Source organism: Polypterus senegalus, chromosome 12 (assembly GCF_016835505.1).
Source record: "Polypterus senegalus isolate Bchr_013 chromosome 12, ASM1683550v1, whole genome shotgun sequence".
NCBI lineage: Eukaryota > Metazoa > Chordata > Cladistia > Polypteriformes > Polypteridae > Polypterus > Polypterus senegalus.
The window spans coordinates 7,306,562-7,322,965 of NC_053165.1; the positions used below are offsets into that span (position 1 = coordinate 7,306,562).

The 16,404-nt window shown below is 43.7% G+C and overlaps 1 protein-coding gene across 3 annotated transcripts in view; it reads left to right on the top strand.

Moving 5' to 3' along the window:
- The window catches only part of fhit (fragile histidine triad diadenosine triphosphatase), a 1,101,949-nt gene that overhangs the window by 954,519 nt on the left and 131,026 nt on the right, over window positions 1–16,404 (top strand). For all 3 annotated transcript variants that reach the window (XM_039772389.1, XM_039772390.1, XM_039772391.1), the window contains one exon: window positions 2,949–3,017. In XM_039772389.1, coding sequence (XP_039628323.1) covers window positions 2,949–3,017 — 69 coding nt within the window. The remainder of the gene's footprint in view (window positions 1–2,948; window positions 3,018–16,404) is intronic.

Genomic DNA, 16,404 nt, shown 5'->3' on the forward strand with positions numbered 1-16,404 from the left:
GTCTTCAGACTTGGACTCTTGGGGTTCTTCTTTACCTCACCAAGCAAAACTCCAGACGGCTGGAGAAAAAAAAAAATTAAAATCTGGAGGGGTTCTGAGGCCACGAGACCACCTGACCAGCCCCCTCTAGGCAATCTACCTAACATAAATGACCTCAATCAGTCCTCATGATATTCTGGGTTCACAAGGAAGAACTTGATGATGACGGTCATGTGGACTTCTGGCCTTTAATCCATCAATGGAGGGACATCACGGTGCTTTGATCAGGTGGTGGTGGTGCAGATCACCACCACAGAAACCAGGGGGTGCCTGGAGGATTGTGGAGCCCTGGATTGCAGCATTTCTACCACATTTAGAAGTGCTAATAGAAGAAATTCCAGACACACCCGGAGTGCTTCCGGGTGCTCATGCGGCACTTCCACCACACCAGGAAATGCCGCTGGGAAGATCATCACAAAGCACCTGCAGCACATCCGGGGCGTTATAAAAGGGGCTGCCTCACTCCATTTGCCGAGCCGGAGCTTGTGTGTGGAAGAGTGACGGTGGCAGAAAAGAGGAGAGAAAAAGGGACTGAGTTTAGCTGGGTTGAGCATTGTGTGGTGCTGTATAATATTGAAGAATATAATTAAACGTGTGTTTTGGACATTTGGTGTCTGTCTGTCTTTGTACGGGGCCTGAAATACCACACTGTATATAATTCTTTACATTTACTGACATTAAATCTCATCCTCCACAAATCTGCCCAAGCCTGTCTGCTGTCCAAGTCCTTCTGTGATGATATAATCGATTCCAAATTATCTGCTAATCCACCTGTTTTGGTATCATCTGCAAACTTCACCAGCTTGTTACTTATATTCCTCTCTAAATCATTTATATACTATGGAAGCCGAGAGAGGACGTGTAATATCGTTATTTTTTTATATTGTCTCCTTGAGATAACAGACTAATTTTATTGAGATCCCAAGAAAATGAACTTTGTTTTATCGAGATCTTGAAAAAAACTAACTTTGTTTTCTCGAGATAACGGAATAATTTTATCAAGAAGTCAAGAAAATAAATTTTTTCTCGCGATAACGGAATAATTTTATCAAGATGTCAAGAAAATAAATTTTTTCTCGAGATAACGGAATAATTTAATCGAGATCTTGAAAAAAACGAACTTTGTTTTCTAGAGGTAACAGAGTAATTTTATCGAGATCTCGAGAAAATGAACTTTGTTTTCTCGAGATAACGGAATAATTTAATCAAGATCTTGAAAAAAACGAACTTTGTTTTCTCGAGATAACAGAATAATTTTATCGAGATGTCAAAAAAATGAACATTGTTTTCTTGAGATAACAGAATAATTTTATCGAGATCTTGAAAAAAACGAACTTTGTTTTCTCGAGATAACGGAATAATTTTATTGTGATCTCGAGAAAACGAAATTTAACCTTTGCTCCTGGCATCAGGCTCTCTTAGATTGAGACGCATGTACAGCTGAAGCCTTGCTAACTGTCTGTGTTCGGGGACTGAAAACCACACTGTATATAATTCTTTACATTTACTGACATTAAATTTCATCTTCCACAAATCTGCCCAAGCCTTTCTGCTGTCCAAGTCTTTCTGTGATGATATAACGGATTCCAAATTATCTGCTAATCCACCTGTCTTGGTATCCAACTTAACCAGCTTGTTACTTATATTCTTATCTAATTCATTTATATACTACAGAAGCCGAGAGAGGATGTGCAATATTATTATTTTTTTATATTGTCTCCTCAAAGATAACCGACTAATTTTATAGAGATCTCGAGAAAATTAACTTTGTTTTCTCGAGATAACGGAATTATTTTATTCAGGTGTCAAGAAAACGAAGTTTGTTTTCTTGAGATAATGGAATAAGTTTATCGAGATCTCGAGAAAACGAAACTTAACCTTTGCTCCTGACATCAGGCTCTCTTAGATTGCAATGCCTATACAGCTGAAGCCTTGCTAACCGTCTTCTTAAATGACGGACACTAACGTTATTATTTTCTAAACTAAGGCATAAACATATTTCAGCCTATGACGCGCTGATCAATACAGTTCTTCTCTTCTGCCCTTTCAAACAGGATGTGGCTTCAATAAGCTAAACATTAAACGTTAGATACAATTATTTCAGAATTTCGAGAAAACAAGATCTTTTCTTTAATCGAGATTTAGATTAAAATTAGTCTTATCTTGAGGAAACAATTTTCAAAAATAACAATATTGCACATCCTCTCTTGCCATCCGTAATATACAGTATATTCAAATATATATATATATATATATATATATTTGTAGCCCTTTCCATCTTTGTGCAGGTCAACAGTTCTTGTTTGAGAGGCCTGCTTTACATCAGCAGATGCTTCTCGTGAATAGCAAATTCAAAATGTGTGAGTCCATTGTCATTGGTCAGAGTAGCTGTAATCCACACCTCCCGTCTCGTTTCATTGGCTGGACTCCAGTTAGCTGCAGTTGAAGTCCTCAGCCTGGGGCTTCACAGATTAATGTATTCATAATGTACAAGAACAATACAACAATTTTCGTAGTTATTAGTTATTTTACTAACTTTGTTTGAAAGTTATTTAATTATTTTTATTACTTTGGTGAAGATCAAGCCATTTTATACGTAAATGCAGTTCTTTCCGAAGGGTTCACAGGCTTTTTCCAACCTGTAATGTGAATGTGTGTGAATGACGTATTCAGCGTCATTTGTGCGGCATTAGTGAAAACAAACTATTCACGACTGTAACTTTGATGACGATCAGGTCATATTTTAGCAGACATTTATACAGAAATAAGATTATTTCCAAAGGGTCCACCCACTTTTTCTTGCCCCTCGACAGGCTAAATGTGCTTTTATTTTTCAGGTACTGTATGTCTGTCTACTGTCCGCACCTACTAAATCCTTTCTTTTTTTTATTATTATTTTCTTCCTCTAGCATGTCCATGTCCATGTGCTCCCAAGAAAAATCGGAGACTTTGAGAACAATGACAATGTCTACGATGAGGTAAGAAGAAATCGTTAAACACGAATGAAATTCCGCCTTTCAAGCCGCCGTCTGTACGCCTGTTCTGGGGGTTTATTTGAGAAGATGTCTATCGTGGAAGCCAAGAGATGGCGTTTAAATGAAATGTTAACAATTGCTGGGCTGAAATGATTTGATTGGCTGTTATGAAGGAGATAACGTTTGTGAACTGGCCTGAAGAAGGGGCCTGAGCTGCCTTGAGAGCTTTCATGTTGTAATCTGTTCACTTAGCCAAGAAAAGGCGGATATTTCTGTTTGACTGCTGATTGCATCCATGATGGCTAACACCCTACTACTATGAACTTGAGTAGGAAATGGCCTGGCCGATTTACCAAGTGGATTTGAGGAAAAGGGAGGCTGGAAAGGACTCCAGGAGTTAAGTTCTGATTGGTCGATTTGGTCATCACTGGTTGAGTTCTGGTTCCTCGACCGACCACTGGTTTTAGATAAGGGTGACGGTACTCATGGACTGGTCTACCCTACAAGTGGCATTGTCTGAATGGATGAGCTGGACTGGTATGATGACGATCCTGTAGTCTTAGTTGGGATGCTTTGTATGAAATCAAAATGGAAGAACTAGGCAACTGATATTTGAAACCCAAAATGGCTGACTTTTTTGATACTACAATGATGGATCAAATGATCCGAGGTTGGTGAAATAGTTAAGTATTCACGAAGAAAAGGTGGTATTTGTATTATGGCGAGTCTGGCGTTTCTTGACAAGGTGGCTCATTTTACTTCCATGTAAATGGGCGTTTGGTGATAGGGGTCAACAACAACCTTTATTTCTGTCGCACATTTTCATACAAATAATGTCGCTCAAAGTGATTTACATGATGAAGAAATAGAAAAAAGACAAAGCCAGAATTAAAATCAGAAAACACTAATTAACATAGAATAAAAGTAAGGTCCGATGGCCAGGGAGGACAGAAAAAACAAAAAAAACTCCAGACGGCTGGAGAAAAAATAAAATCTGCAGGGGGTCCGAGGCCATGAGACCACCCAGCCCCCTCTAGTCATTTTACCTCACATCAATGACCTCAGTCAGTCCTCATTGTATTCAGGGTTCTCATGGAAGGACTTGATGATGACGATCATGTTGTCTTCTGGCCTTTAATCCATCAATGGAGGACATCACGATGCTTTGATCAGGTGTTGGTGGCGCAGAAAACCAGAAAAAGAGCAGAAGAGAGAGTAGGGGTTGGTATGGATTTTGGAGCCACCATGAGTAGTAATGATAATTGGTTATACAGAGCATCAGGAGTAAACTAAGATGAAGGTATGAGAAAGCCATGTTAAAGTCATGTGTTTTAGCAGTTTTTTAAAGTGCTCCGTCGTATCATCCTGGTGAATTCCTATTAGCAGGCTATTCCAGATTTTAGTTGCCTAACAGCAGAAGGCCGTCCGTCCGCCCGCCTCACCACTTCTTTTAAGTTTAGCTCTTGGAATTCTAAGCAGACCCTCATTTGAAGATCTAAGGTTACGATTTGCAATATAAGATGTCAGACACTCCGATATATACGATGGAGCAGATGATTATTTAAGGCTTTGTAAACCATCAGCAGTCAATTCTGAATGACACCGGTAACCAGTGTAGTGACGCTAAGACTGGCGTGATGTGCTCGGATTTTCTTTTTCTAGTTAGGATTCTAGCAGCTCAATTCTGCACTCGTTGCAATCGATTGATGTCTTTTTTGGGTGGTCCTGAGAGGAGTGCGTTACAGTAATCTAGTCGACTGAAAACAAACGCGTGAACTCATTTCTCAGCATCTGTCAATGATATAAGAGGTCGAACTTTTGTTATGTTTCTTAATTGGAAAAAATGCTGTCCTAATGATCTTATTAATATGTGATTTAAAATTCAGTTCACAGTTACCCTTAAATTCTTTACCTCTGTCTTGACTTTTAGTCCTAATGTATCCAGTTTATTTCTAATAACCTCATTATATCCATTATTGCCAATCACTAAAATTTCAGTTTTCTTTTTATTTAGTTTGAGAAAATTACTACTCATCCATTCAGAAACACAAGTCAGACATTGTGTTAGTGAATCAAGAGAGTCGGCGTCATCGGGCGTTATTGATAAATAAATACAGCTACGTGTCATCAGCATAGCTGTGGTAGCTCACGTTGTGCCCTGAGATAATCTGACCTAACGGAGGCTTGTAGATCGAAAAGAGCAGCGGACCAGGATAGAGCCTTGTGGACCACCATATAGAATATCACCTGTATAATATTCCCAGCTGCAAAAGGCTGTTTGAAAAGAACAGAGTTGTTCACAAGACTGAGTCCAAAACACAACTAATTCATTGGTGGCAAGATGGCGGCTTTAAAGGCCCATACAGGATTGCCCGTACGGCATTGAAGGGGCCGGAAACTGAAAGTGACATCGTCTGGCCCAGAAGTGATGTCATCGAAGGGGTTGGAACCGGAAGTGGTGTCGTCTGGACCAGAAGTGATGTCATCTGGACCATAGGTGATGTCATTGAAGGGCTGGAACTGGAAGTGATGTCGTCTGGACCAGAAGTGATGTCATCTAAGTGCCCGGAAGTGACATCATCTAAGGCCCCGAAGCCAGAAGTGATGTCATCGAAGGGGCCGGGACTGCAAGTGACATCTTCGAAGGGGCCAGAACCGGAAGTGACGTCATCGAAGGGGCCGGGACTGCAAGTGACATCATCTGGACCAGAAGTGACATCTTTGAAGGGGACAGAACCAGAAGTGAGGTCATCTAAGGGGCTGGAACTGTAAGTGGCGTCTTCTAAGGTCCCGGAACTGAAAGTGATGTCGTCTGGACCGGGAGTGATTTCATCGAAGGGGCCGGAACCGCAAGTGAGGTCTTTGGAGGCGCCGCAACCTGACAAGATTTCTTGGGAAAGGTCTGCAGGGAACTGAGAAAGGCAGTGAGTGCACCCCACCGCCCCCTGGTCGGATGTGGTATTACCGTTACTTAAACCCTTTAGCTGCCTCCTACTCGCGCGTGTGTGACAGTATCTATGGAAACAGAAAAACAAGGTTAAAATAAACTCAAGCAAAATGAATCTTATTTTCTACTTTTCCACCAACCAACTGTTTTCATTATAAAATAGGACTGATCTCATCCATTCCTTGCGGACCTTCTTAACGCCATCCAATGCTGGTTTTTTTTTTTTCTTTTTTATCTACAGGCAGGGAACATCCAGTAAGTGTAATCCGTTATATTAGTTATTTGGAAGCTTCTCCATTCCACCTAGAATTTCACAACCACTTTGTAATACTTTGTTGTCCTTTGTAATCCTCAAGACGAGTCTACTCATCCTGGCCTGTTTTTTTTTTTCCGGGATGCAGGATCGCTTCTCTCTTTCCTCTTTTATGGTTTTTCTTTTTTTTTCTCTCCCTTCCTCAGGATGACGAGCTTCTTGTTATACGTTCCATCAACATAAAAGTACTTCCTGTATTCACCTTCTTATCTCTGACAGTCTTTTCAAAATAAAAGCTTAGAACGGAACTGGAGTTTCAGTATCGTCTCCCGTCCCAGACACCCCATCCCTTTCAAGTGTAAAATTCTTGCTCACTGTGCCTTCATCACAACAGGCTTCAGGTGTGCTGTTTCTGGCCCAGCTCGGTCCTCTTCTAACCTCCATATCCTTCCCAGACCGTGTCACCTCTCTCTACTAATATCTGCCTTAAAATTGAGCCACTATCCCACCAGGCTGTCCTCCATGACATTCACATCAATGATTCAACTCGGCAGACTCTTCCAATGAGATTTTAAAAGAAGCAAAACGCCAAGCCCTTTGGAAAATGGGAATGCTATTAGGCAATAATTGCATTTTTATTAGCTAGGTAAAGGATGGCTGTTTGTGTTGCTCAGCTTTATTTTCTCTTTAGTCTGTAATTGAGACTATTCTTTCCTCATCTGATTATTATTGACTAAAGTATAGTGTGCAAGCAGAAGTTAATGAAATTACTAGCTGGTCGTTCTCATTGTGCAGAAGTACAAATTATTTAAAGGCACAATGACAGGAAGAAGGGGGGAAAAAAAAACTCAATTTAAAACATAGCAGCAGAAGATGAAAACGTCCCTCGGGAGTGAAGAAGAAAGTAGATTACTACTTCATCACTGTAAAATTATGCAGGAAATATTAATGGTCCCTTTTTAATTTGCATTTGAAAGCACTGGGGACATTTCAGTGGTGCCGCTGCAACAGAGATTGTTTTTTATTGTCTAAGATTCGAGCTGTAGCATTTCCATCAAGGTGGATGTTGCCAGGGTATAAAAAAATAATAATCATGGAATTTGTTTAGCTTTCTCCTAGTTTTATTCCCTTAAGTGCCTTTATAATAACACAGCGTAGATTTACTTGCCTTTAAACAGACTGTTTAACGGAGAGCATTGAAACGCGTTTTGGGCATTTCTTCTCACTGGCGTGGTGTTTAAATAAATGAGCAAGTTTAACCCTAACCCTAATAAGTCACTGACTGCCCCTGAGCTCTCACCGGACCCCATCCCAATCACCCTTCCCACTTCTGAGTAAACCTCCAACGCCGTACGTGAACCTCCTCCTCCAAGCCCCACCCCATAAGTGAACCTCCTCCTCCAAGCCCCACCCCATAAGTGAACCTCCTCCTCCTCCAAGCCCCACCCCATAAGTGAACCTCCTCCTCCTCCAAGCCCCACCCCATAAGTGAACCTCCTCCTCCTCCAAGCCCCACCCCATAAGTGAACCTCCTCCTCCTCCTCCAAACCCCACCCCTCAGTTCCCTGGTCCTATCCCAAACACCATCCCACACCCCCCTGAAATCTCCATCAGACCCATTCCTCAGTTCTCTGCACCTTTCCCCTCCTCAAGACCCCCACCCCACAGTTCTTTGCACGCCTCCAACCTCTCATCCCATCTCTGGACAATACCCAGGACCCACCCCTAAACCCCAAGTAAAATGCCTCCTCCAAACCTCCTCCCTTCACTTGCCTAGACTCATCCCAAACATACCATTTTACCTTTTGAACCCCACCTTCATCAGACCCTCAATTCTCTTCAACTTTATCCTCCACATGACCCTACCCCTCAGTTCTTTGCACTTGCCCCTAACCTCCCATTCCACCTCTGAACAGTCACCCCAGGACCCACCCCTAGTCCCTAAGTGAACCCCCTTCTCTACACCCCACTCCTCACTGGACCCACTCCAAACACCACCCCATCAGCCCATCCCTCAATTCGTTGCCCCTTTACCCTCCTCAAGACCCCACCCATCACTTCTCCAGCACCCATCCCACCTCTAAACTTTCTTTCTCCAGATACCTCACCCCTCAGTTCTCTGAATTTAACCCCAGCCCTCATCTCACTTTTGAACTCCCTCCACCAGAGCCTGCCCCCCCTACCCCCGCAACTGCCAACTCCCGTCTCACCTCTGAAACCCTCTGACCCCATCTCTCAATTTTGTGCAACCTCACCCCTCTACCTGACAGCACCAAACCATTTATTGGACCCAACCGTCCACACTCTCCACCAGATCCCATCCCTTTATACCCTGCACCTGTCCCCCTCATTAGATCCAGCTCTTCAGTTCCTTGGACCTGTCCCAAGTCCAATTTCTCCTCTGAAACAAAACCATCTGCACCAGCCCACGCGTATCAGTTCCCCTCAATTACCACCATCCTCCATCCTACTGCTGAACCACCTCCATTAGACTGCACGCCTCGGCTTCCATCCCAGCTCTGATATCCTCCATACCAGACCCCATCTCTCAAGTCTCTGCACCCACCCCTCCACCTGACCCCATTCCTTAATTTCTTGAACCCACCCCCAGCTCTCATCCCAGCTCTCAAGCCCTCCCACCAGACCTAGATCTCAATTCCCTGCACTCACACCCTCAGTTTCTTGAACACTCCCCAACTCTTATCCTACCATAGACTGCCCCCCCTCCACCTGACCCCCAGCCCTCCATTTCTTAAACACACGCCCAACCTGTCTACTCCATCCACCAGACCCTTCCTTAAATTTCCCACCACTCCTTCATCCCCTGACCCTTCTTGTTCCTTGGACACAACCCGACTCCCATGCCACCTCTGAAACTCTCTGAACATCTCAACTTCCTGCACTCGCCCCCACTTCTCAGTTTCTTGAACTGGCCCTTAACCCCCATTTCACCTCTGAGATCCATCGTTCCTCACCTCTTATTTCTCTGCAACAGGTGACCCAGAGTCCTTGAGACTGTTTAAGCATGTACTGTAGCAGAGACTTCAATGAGCGTGGGTCCCTTAGATGTCCATGGCGTGTGCACTTTTACCTCATCAGTTATGCCCAGCTGGTAACAACACCCACTCAGTATCATCAGAGTTTGACAACCAGTGGTGGTGGTCAGGTTTGTGAGGGGAGTTGGGGGATCCCAATCAAACAGCACCAATTTGTGATCGTCATAGTTTGATGACCACGTTTTTGGGTCCCACTCAGTGTCTGGAGAAGACGCCCCAGCTTTCATAAATGCTGCCCCTCAGAATGCAGCCTCCTTGCTGGCCTCTTATGTCGCCTAATGTATTGAACTTAATTACTCCAATTCCCTCTGTAAGTGGAGTGGTGGCTCTGAGGCCTGAGGTCTGCGCTGGCAATCGTAAGGTTGTTGGCTCGAATCCCGTAAGTGCCAAAAGGCCTTTAACCTGCAATCACTCCATCCTGGGTATGACGTTAGCCTGCTCTCCAACTGGCAAGGGAGAATTCAGAGCCCGTTGGCAGGATTGGCACTGCACTCATTTGAATGGAACTGAACAGTAATTGCACAGCTGCCCCCCGGGTCCTAATTTGGGATCCTGAGGTGGTTTGTCGTGTGGTGGGTGTGACAACGTGCTGTACCAGTGCACCCTCCTAACCTCTCTCTCCTCCTTTGTACCACTGAACCCTCTCCACCAGACCCCGCTCCTTAATTCTCCTGTGCCAGACTCCCATTCCACCTCTTCATATCCCCCAGGATTCCCCTCTTGACCTCCCCACACCTCTAAATCCTCCCTTGAACCATTTAGCCCGCTTAAATAAATGGCTGCTCAGCAGATGACTCCATTGATCTGCTCACAGACCTCGGCGACACAGTAAACAGCGCTAATCCCCTCACCGCCCTGCTAATGCCCATTTTAATCATTGTCGCCCGCCCTGTTTAAAGCAGTCGGTGCCATTAGGCAGAAGAGGCATCAGGCGGGCTGTCGGCATGTAATGGCTCTCCTTGGGCTATGAAACGGGGCTCAGGAACCACACTGGAGGTGCATTTACCGCTTTAAACCGGCGTGAAGTTGTGGCTGTGTGTGAAGCTTTGAGAAATATGTTTTAGTAAAATGGTTAAAAAAAACCAATGAAATGCTTTGTGCTCTGAACACTTTGCCAGCTGGGTTTCAGATTATTCTACATGGCACGGTTGACCCACAGGCTGACAGAATGTCTGCTATAAATAAAGATAAGGCGAGGACCACCTTTGACCATCTGGTGACTCAACGGCTGCAGAGACCACAGTCAAGCAAGTCAGTTCACTTTATTTAATGCGAGTGCCACACGAAAACAAACAAAACGCTGCTGGTTGTTGTGGAGCTGGCACCTTCTTGCCATGCCAGTTTTTCAGATTTATGAAGACGGAAGTTTCTAGGCTGTTCACGAATCATGGCACTGAGAGTGTTAGTTAGCACGTGGAAGTGAGAATTTCACTGTACTCTGTACGTGTGACAGTAAGGGCAAAAAAATGTTGTCACCGACCGAGAAGCATACACACATCCAAATGAAGTGTTGGGGTGCCAACAGGGTCACCCCGTTAAGTGAATTAAAACTTTACAGCTAAATAACAGCCACACGGTGGTACAAATTGCAACAAAATGCGTCTTCAGCCTTTGGCAGATATGATAAAGGCTCTGAAGGGCAGTCAGGCTTCAGCATGGAGCTGCGGCCGGCGGGTTGCTTGTACCTACATGAGATGCCACCTTTCAGGAGCACCCAGCTGCTCTTATAGTCCGTGGAGTGGCAAGGGGCGGAGCCAGTTTCCCTTTTTGGTTCTCTTCTCAGAGCTGTGGGTGGGAAAAAGAGAGAAGACAGTCAGCGATCGCGTCCCCCCCTTGTGGTGGTGTTTACCTCTGATGAGCTGAAAAGATGGCCCTGTGATGTGCATGTGTGACGACGTGTAATCTATTGAATCATTAAATCATTAACATCTATTAACAGTCTTCCGCAAAATAGGCCTAAATGCAGATATATTTTTACAATACAGTATGCCATTGAGAAACCATGCAGGTCAACTTTATTATGTCCAGAGGTCGGTAAATATCACAGGCTTTAATAGACTCTTGTTGTGGAAATTTGGAATTATCAGTTGAGCTCATCTGCATGTTTTCTGGGGATGTAAGGAAGAAGCTAAAGTAACATACGGTGCCCGTAAAAAGTGTACGCAACCGCACAGCCTGATGGTTCCTCACGAGACACAGACCCCTGCTCATCACTGCAAGGTACTGTGCTAGGCCCTGTAAAGGCAGGAGGAAGGTATCCCAGAGTCCTTTGCAATTAGTCTGATGAACAAAAATCGTAAAACTGCTATATTTTAATCAGTGCAATGGTGTTCAAATGTCATGTTTTTTTCTCTGATTAATTTTTTTGTCATCAATGTTGATTATTTAATTTCTATATGCCAATGTGTATTCTGTTTTGTGTCATATGTTTTGTGGGAAGTTCCCCAAGAGGTGCAGATACCAGCCAATCACCACAAGGTATTGTGCTCAGCCCTGTAAAAGCAGGAGGAGGGTAACCCAGAGTCCTTTGCAGTTCATGCTTCATGGTGGCCAGTTAGTCTGATGAACAAAAAGCTCAGTTTGGGTCTCGTTAAATCGTAAGACTGCTATATTTTAATCGGGTGCACCCGGTTGGGGTTCAAATGTCATATTTTTGTCTCTATGATTAATTATTTTGTCATCAATGTTGATTATTTAATTTCTATATGCCAGTTTGTATTCTGCTATGTGTAGTGTTTTGTGGGTGGTTCCCCAAGAGGTGCAGATACCTGCCAATCACAACAAGGTATTGTGCTCAGCTCTGTAAAGGGAGGAGGAGGGTATCCCAGAGTCCTTTGCAGTTCATTGTTCATGATGGGCAGTTAGTCTGATGAACAAAAAGCTCAGTTTGGGTCTCATTGCATCAAATGTTCCAAAATAGGAGCCTTCCCCCACCGCTCCTTTGTTTGGTCCTCCCATCTGGGTAAGGGTCCCATACCCACCCTGGACGGGGTGCCGGATAATCGTGCCTGGCACTTGCAGTATACATGTTGTTGTTGAGATATTTGTGGCTCCTTACACTGCATTTCTTCTTCTTAGTCTTTTTATATTTAAAACGTGTGTCATTGTACGATTATATTTGCTGAACAAACCAAGCGAATTCCTATTTTGCGATAAGGAAGTGAGTTTTGTTAAAAGTTATTGTGGACTTTCTTGCCCAGTTAATTACAGGGTGTGTACCCCATTACTGATGTGTGTAAAGATGTCAATAATGTCACTTTAAATAATCCCTGTGTGTAGTATGGCAGCACACCGAGGATCACCACTGCAGCCCTCACTAAGTGACATCAGGCGTTGCCGATTGGCACACTGCAACACGATGTGACCAACACACGGCTGGATGTGACGTCACTCTGGAAAGTCCTGCGTTCGTCACCAGGAGGAGTGGCGCCGTACAAAACATCGGGACCCTGCCGCCTCCCTCGGTGCTCTTATTGATCATTCGATCTCCTCAAAGTGAAAATGGAGTTCTTGACCGCTTTGTAATTGGCAGTGTGTGGCGTGTCCATCTGTCCCGCCAGGTGAGCTTATTGTCCGAAATCTGGACGTGATATTTGGGCGTCATAATAGAAATTACAACCCCGTGGTGCGCAATTTTAGGTCTGCTAATTCCAACTAATGGCCGTGTAGGGTCCTGCTTGAGTTGGGGTGACGGCGGCCCCTTAATGGCACTGGAATTGGCTAAAGTGGGCATCGGTCCTCTGGCCTACACAACGTTCTGTGTCTCTCACCAGTGAAAGATGGCGTCAATAAAAGGGTTAACGCCTACCTTTAAAAAGTTAGGGCTGCAAATTTATGAGTTTTCTGTTTTTCCTAATCTTGCCTAATTTTCTTATGTGTGCATAATAATGACAAGAACTAATGCAACAATCTGAACATTCATTATTCATAACTAAAAGCATCAGATAGGGAAAGTAAAGCTCTCTAAATGTAAAAAAGGGAAGGAATGAGTGCGAACAAATGCATCTCAGTGTCAAGTGCCCTCCAAGGTAATTACTGTGCCATCATTCGGGATCAAATGTTTAACTTTTTTTTCTTTTTTAACTGTAAATCTGCGGTGTTTCATGGAAATATTATGATGATTTATGCCACACAGTTTTCAAGTAAGCAACGTGTTCTTTTAAAACTGCGAATATTTGAATGTGGGGTGATGGATTTGATTTAATTTGATTTTTTGATTTGAATTACTTTGTTTACTCCCCCAAGGAAATCCTGACCTTTGGAGGTCTGAGCACAGGGTCAGTCATGTACAGCATGCCCCCCTTAAGCAATTTTCAGGTTAAGGGCCTAAAGGGTGGGCAAAGTCGGTCCTGGAGGGCCGCAGTGGCTGCAGCTTTTTGATCCAAGCCAGTTGCTTAATGAGAAAACAATCCGTGCCAATAATTTAATTTCATGGCTTGTTAGTGCCATGTCAGGCCTTTCTGAGGACATCATCCAAACGATTTGAAGTCTGAGACAAACGAGTAATTCTCAAGACTTTTTTCTCTTCACTTTCCTTCCAAGTATTCAATTAAACCCAATAGTCTGAGGTAAATACACACGGGTGTAAACGGTAACAAGTGGACGACTGCTGCTTTCTTTTGTCATTCGCTTCTTACGCGTGGAAGTGTGTCTGTCTGTCTGTCGGTCTGGTCCAGAAGTGAGAGGTGGAGTCGGGATAAGAGCTCCGCCTCCAAGGAAACAGAAAACTCACTTAGCCGCTCATAACATAAATGGATCCAGCACATAGGCATTGGTTGAAGGCTCCACCCTATTCATGAATATTAATGAGTTACCTTAAGGGGCAAAGTGCATGAATATACGCAGCATAATGTTATTTTATCCAGTAGGTGGCAGCATTTAACAAGAATTATTCAAACTTAAAACCTGTAAACTGGATCATAACAGCTTAGACACTCGGGGTTAACTGTTTTTACACAGAATTTTAGGTCCAGGAGAAGTTTGAGATTAACAGCAAGGATGTCAATGACGCGATTATAAGATCAAAAATACAAAATGAATAAAAAGGAGTAATAGATACTTAAAAGATATACAATTAAATGTAGAATGCCAGCGTCTGATCCATGTGATCGATGAGCCCCTTGTGTAATCGCAGTCGACCACAGCCGAAGGCTTAATGACCTCCACATTTCCCCTAACATGAACTCTGACGGTTGCGGCATTGTGACCTGTACTTAGGGAGCTAACGTCTTTCTTGTCCTTCCTCTTGACTGCAGTCACTTTGCAATTATGGCCATGATGAAGCTTCACTCAGCCCACCGAATTCACCAGGCGTATCATGGCGGTTTGGTCGTATGTTTCAGTTTCACTATCCTGTCAATGTCTGATTGTCGCATTGTCCTCACTAGCGTTTGGTTCAAGTTCAGTTTGCTCAAACACTGGCTTTACAGCTTTCTGTTTACACACCGTTGTGCTTTTCTACTAAAGGCTCCACCCCACTCATGAATATTAATGAGGGGGGCAAAGTGCATTGATATACTCGGCATAATGTTATTTTATCCGGTAGATGGCAGCAGAATAGTTTAGTTTACCAAAAATTATTCAAGTTTAAACCTGTAAACAGGATCACAACAGCTTAGACACTCGGGGTTAACCGTTTTTACACAGAATTTCAAGTCCAGGAGACATTCAAGATTAACACCAAGGATGTTAATGACACAGTAAAAACATCAAACATACAAAATAAATGAAAAAACAAGTAATAGATACTTAAAAGATATACTAATAAACTTAGAATACCAGCGTCTGATCTGCGTGATCGATGAGCCCCTTGTGTTGTTGCAGTCGACCACAGCAAAAGGCTTAATGACTTCCACATTTCCTGTTGTGAACATTGTTAGCGACACAATTGAAACATCAAACATACAAAATGAATAAAAGAACGAGTAATAGATACTTCAAAGATACACAAATCAGTACTCTTATGAATGCCATCCGCACACCACGTCCTGTATATTGGGACTCTTAAACAATTTTGAACTTAAGAGACAGCTTTCCCAATCTGGGGCCTGTTTAGGCTGAAGCCTGCATTGGCGGTTGCTGCATTGTGAACTGGACTTAGGGGGCTAACGTCTTTCTTGTCCTTCCTCTTGAGTACGGCCAAGCAACATAAAGTGAGTAACAGATACGAAAAAAATCTCATTTTTGGGTGGGGTGTTGTTTTCGCCTTAACATTGTGGGGCTTCCACTCTTCTTTATTGTCTCCGTCTTCCTTTCCTTTGACTTCTTCTCGTTTTTCCTTCTGTCTGCAGTTTGTTTTTGACCCCCTCATTCTGTCGGCAGGGTGAGGATGAGGCCGCTCCGATGCCCTGCTGTTCTGATTTAGCGGAGGTCGATGGCTTCGATGCTTTTTTGACATTTCCGCCGGCCCCTTCTCAAGGATCAGCGCTCCATGCCTTGTTTACATGCCATTCCCGGTTGGTTACACCTCCACTTCAGTGTACTTGAGCCGCGTCCTCGAGTAGTCGCAGTTACTAAGCAACTGCTTTTGCTTTTTCTTCTTTTTTTTGTCTTTTCCTTCTCTTGGACCTTATCGATGAAGGAATTCAACTGCAAACAAACGACGCATTTGCTGATCGAGCCGACCTCACTCACCTCTAATGCTCCATAATTTTTTAGGGCTTCATTTCACATTTCCAGTGAATGCATCCTTGAACACGGCTCATTACTTTTGGTTTACAAGGCTGTTAAACTCTCCGCCGCAGTGCCGTCGTCCCCCGATATTCCCATGTCAGCAACATATGTGTGGCAATAAGAGAGGCCACCAGGGGCTCAGGGAGGGAGGCCACCAGGAGGGCAAAGAGGACATACTGTATATTAGGCAGAATTTAAACAAATCTAAATGATGAAGAAAGATCTGTGTATAATGTCAAATGAGTTAAGCTGACAAAGTCGTTCTTAATTGCAGGGGGGGGCTCGCTTTCCTCCCTTATTCTGGGTGAGGGGACCACTAACCCGAGTGGTGGAATAAACGCAGAACCTGACAGCAGACTGTGGAGCGGGTGACACTTCAGTACTGTTATGAATGCCATCTGCATACCCCGTACTGTATGTTGGGACACTTAACCAATTTTGAACTTAAAAGAAACTTTCCCC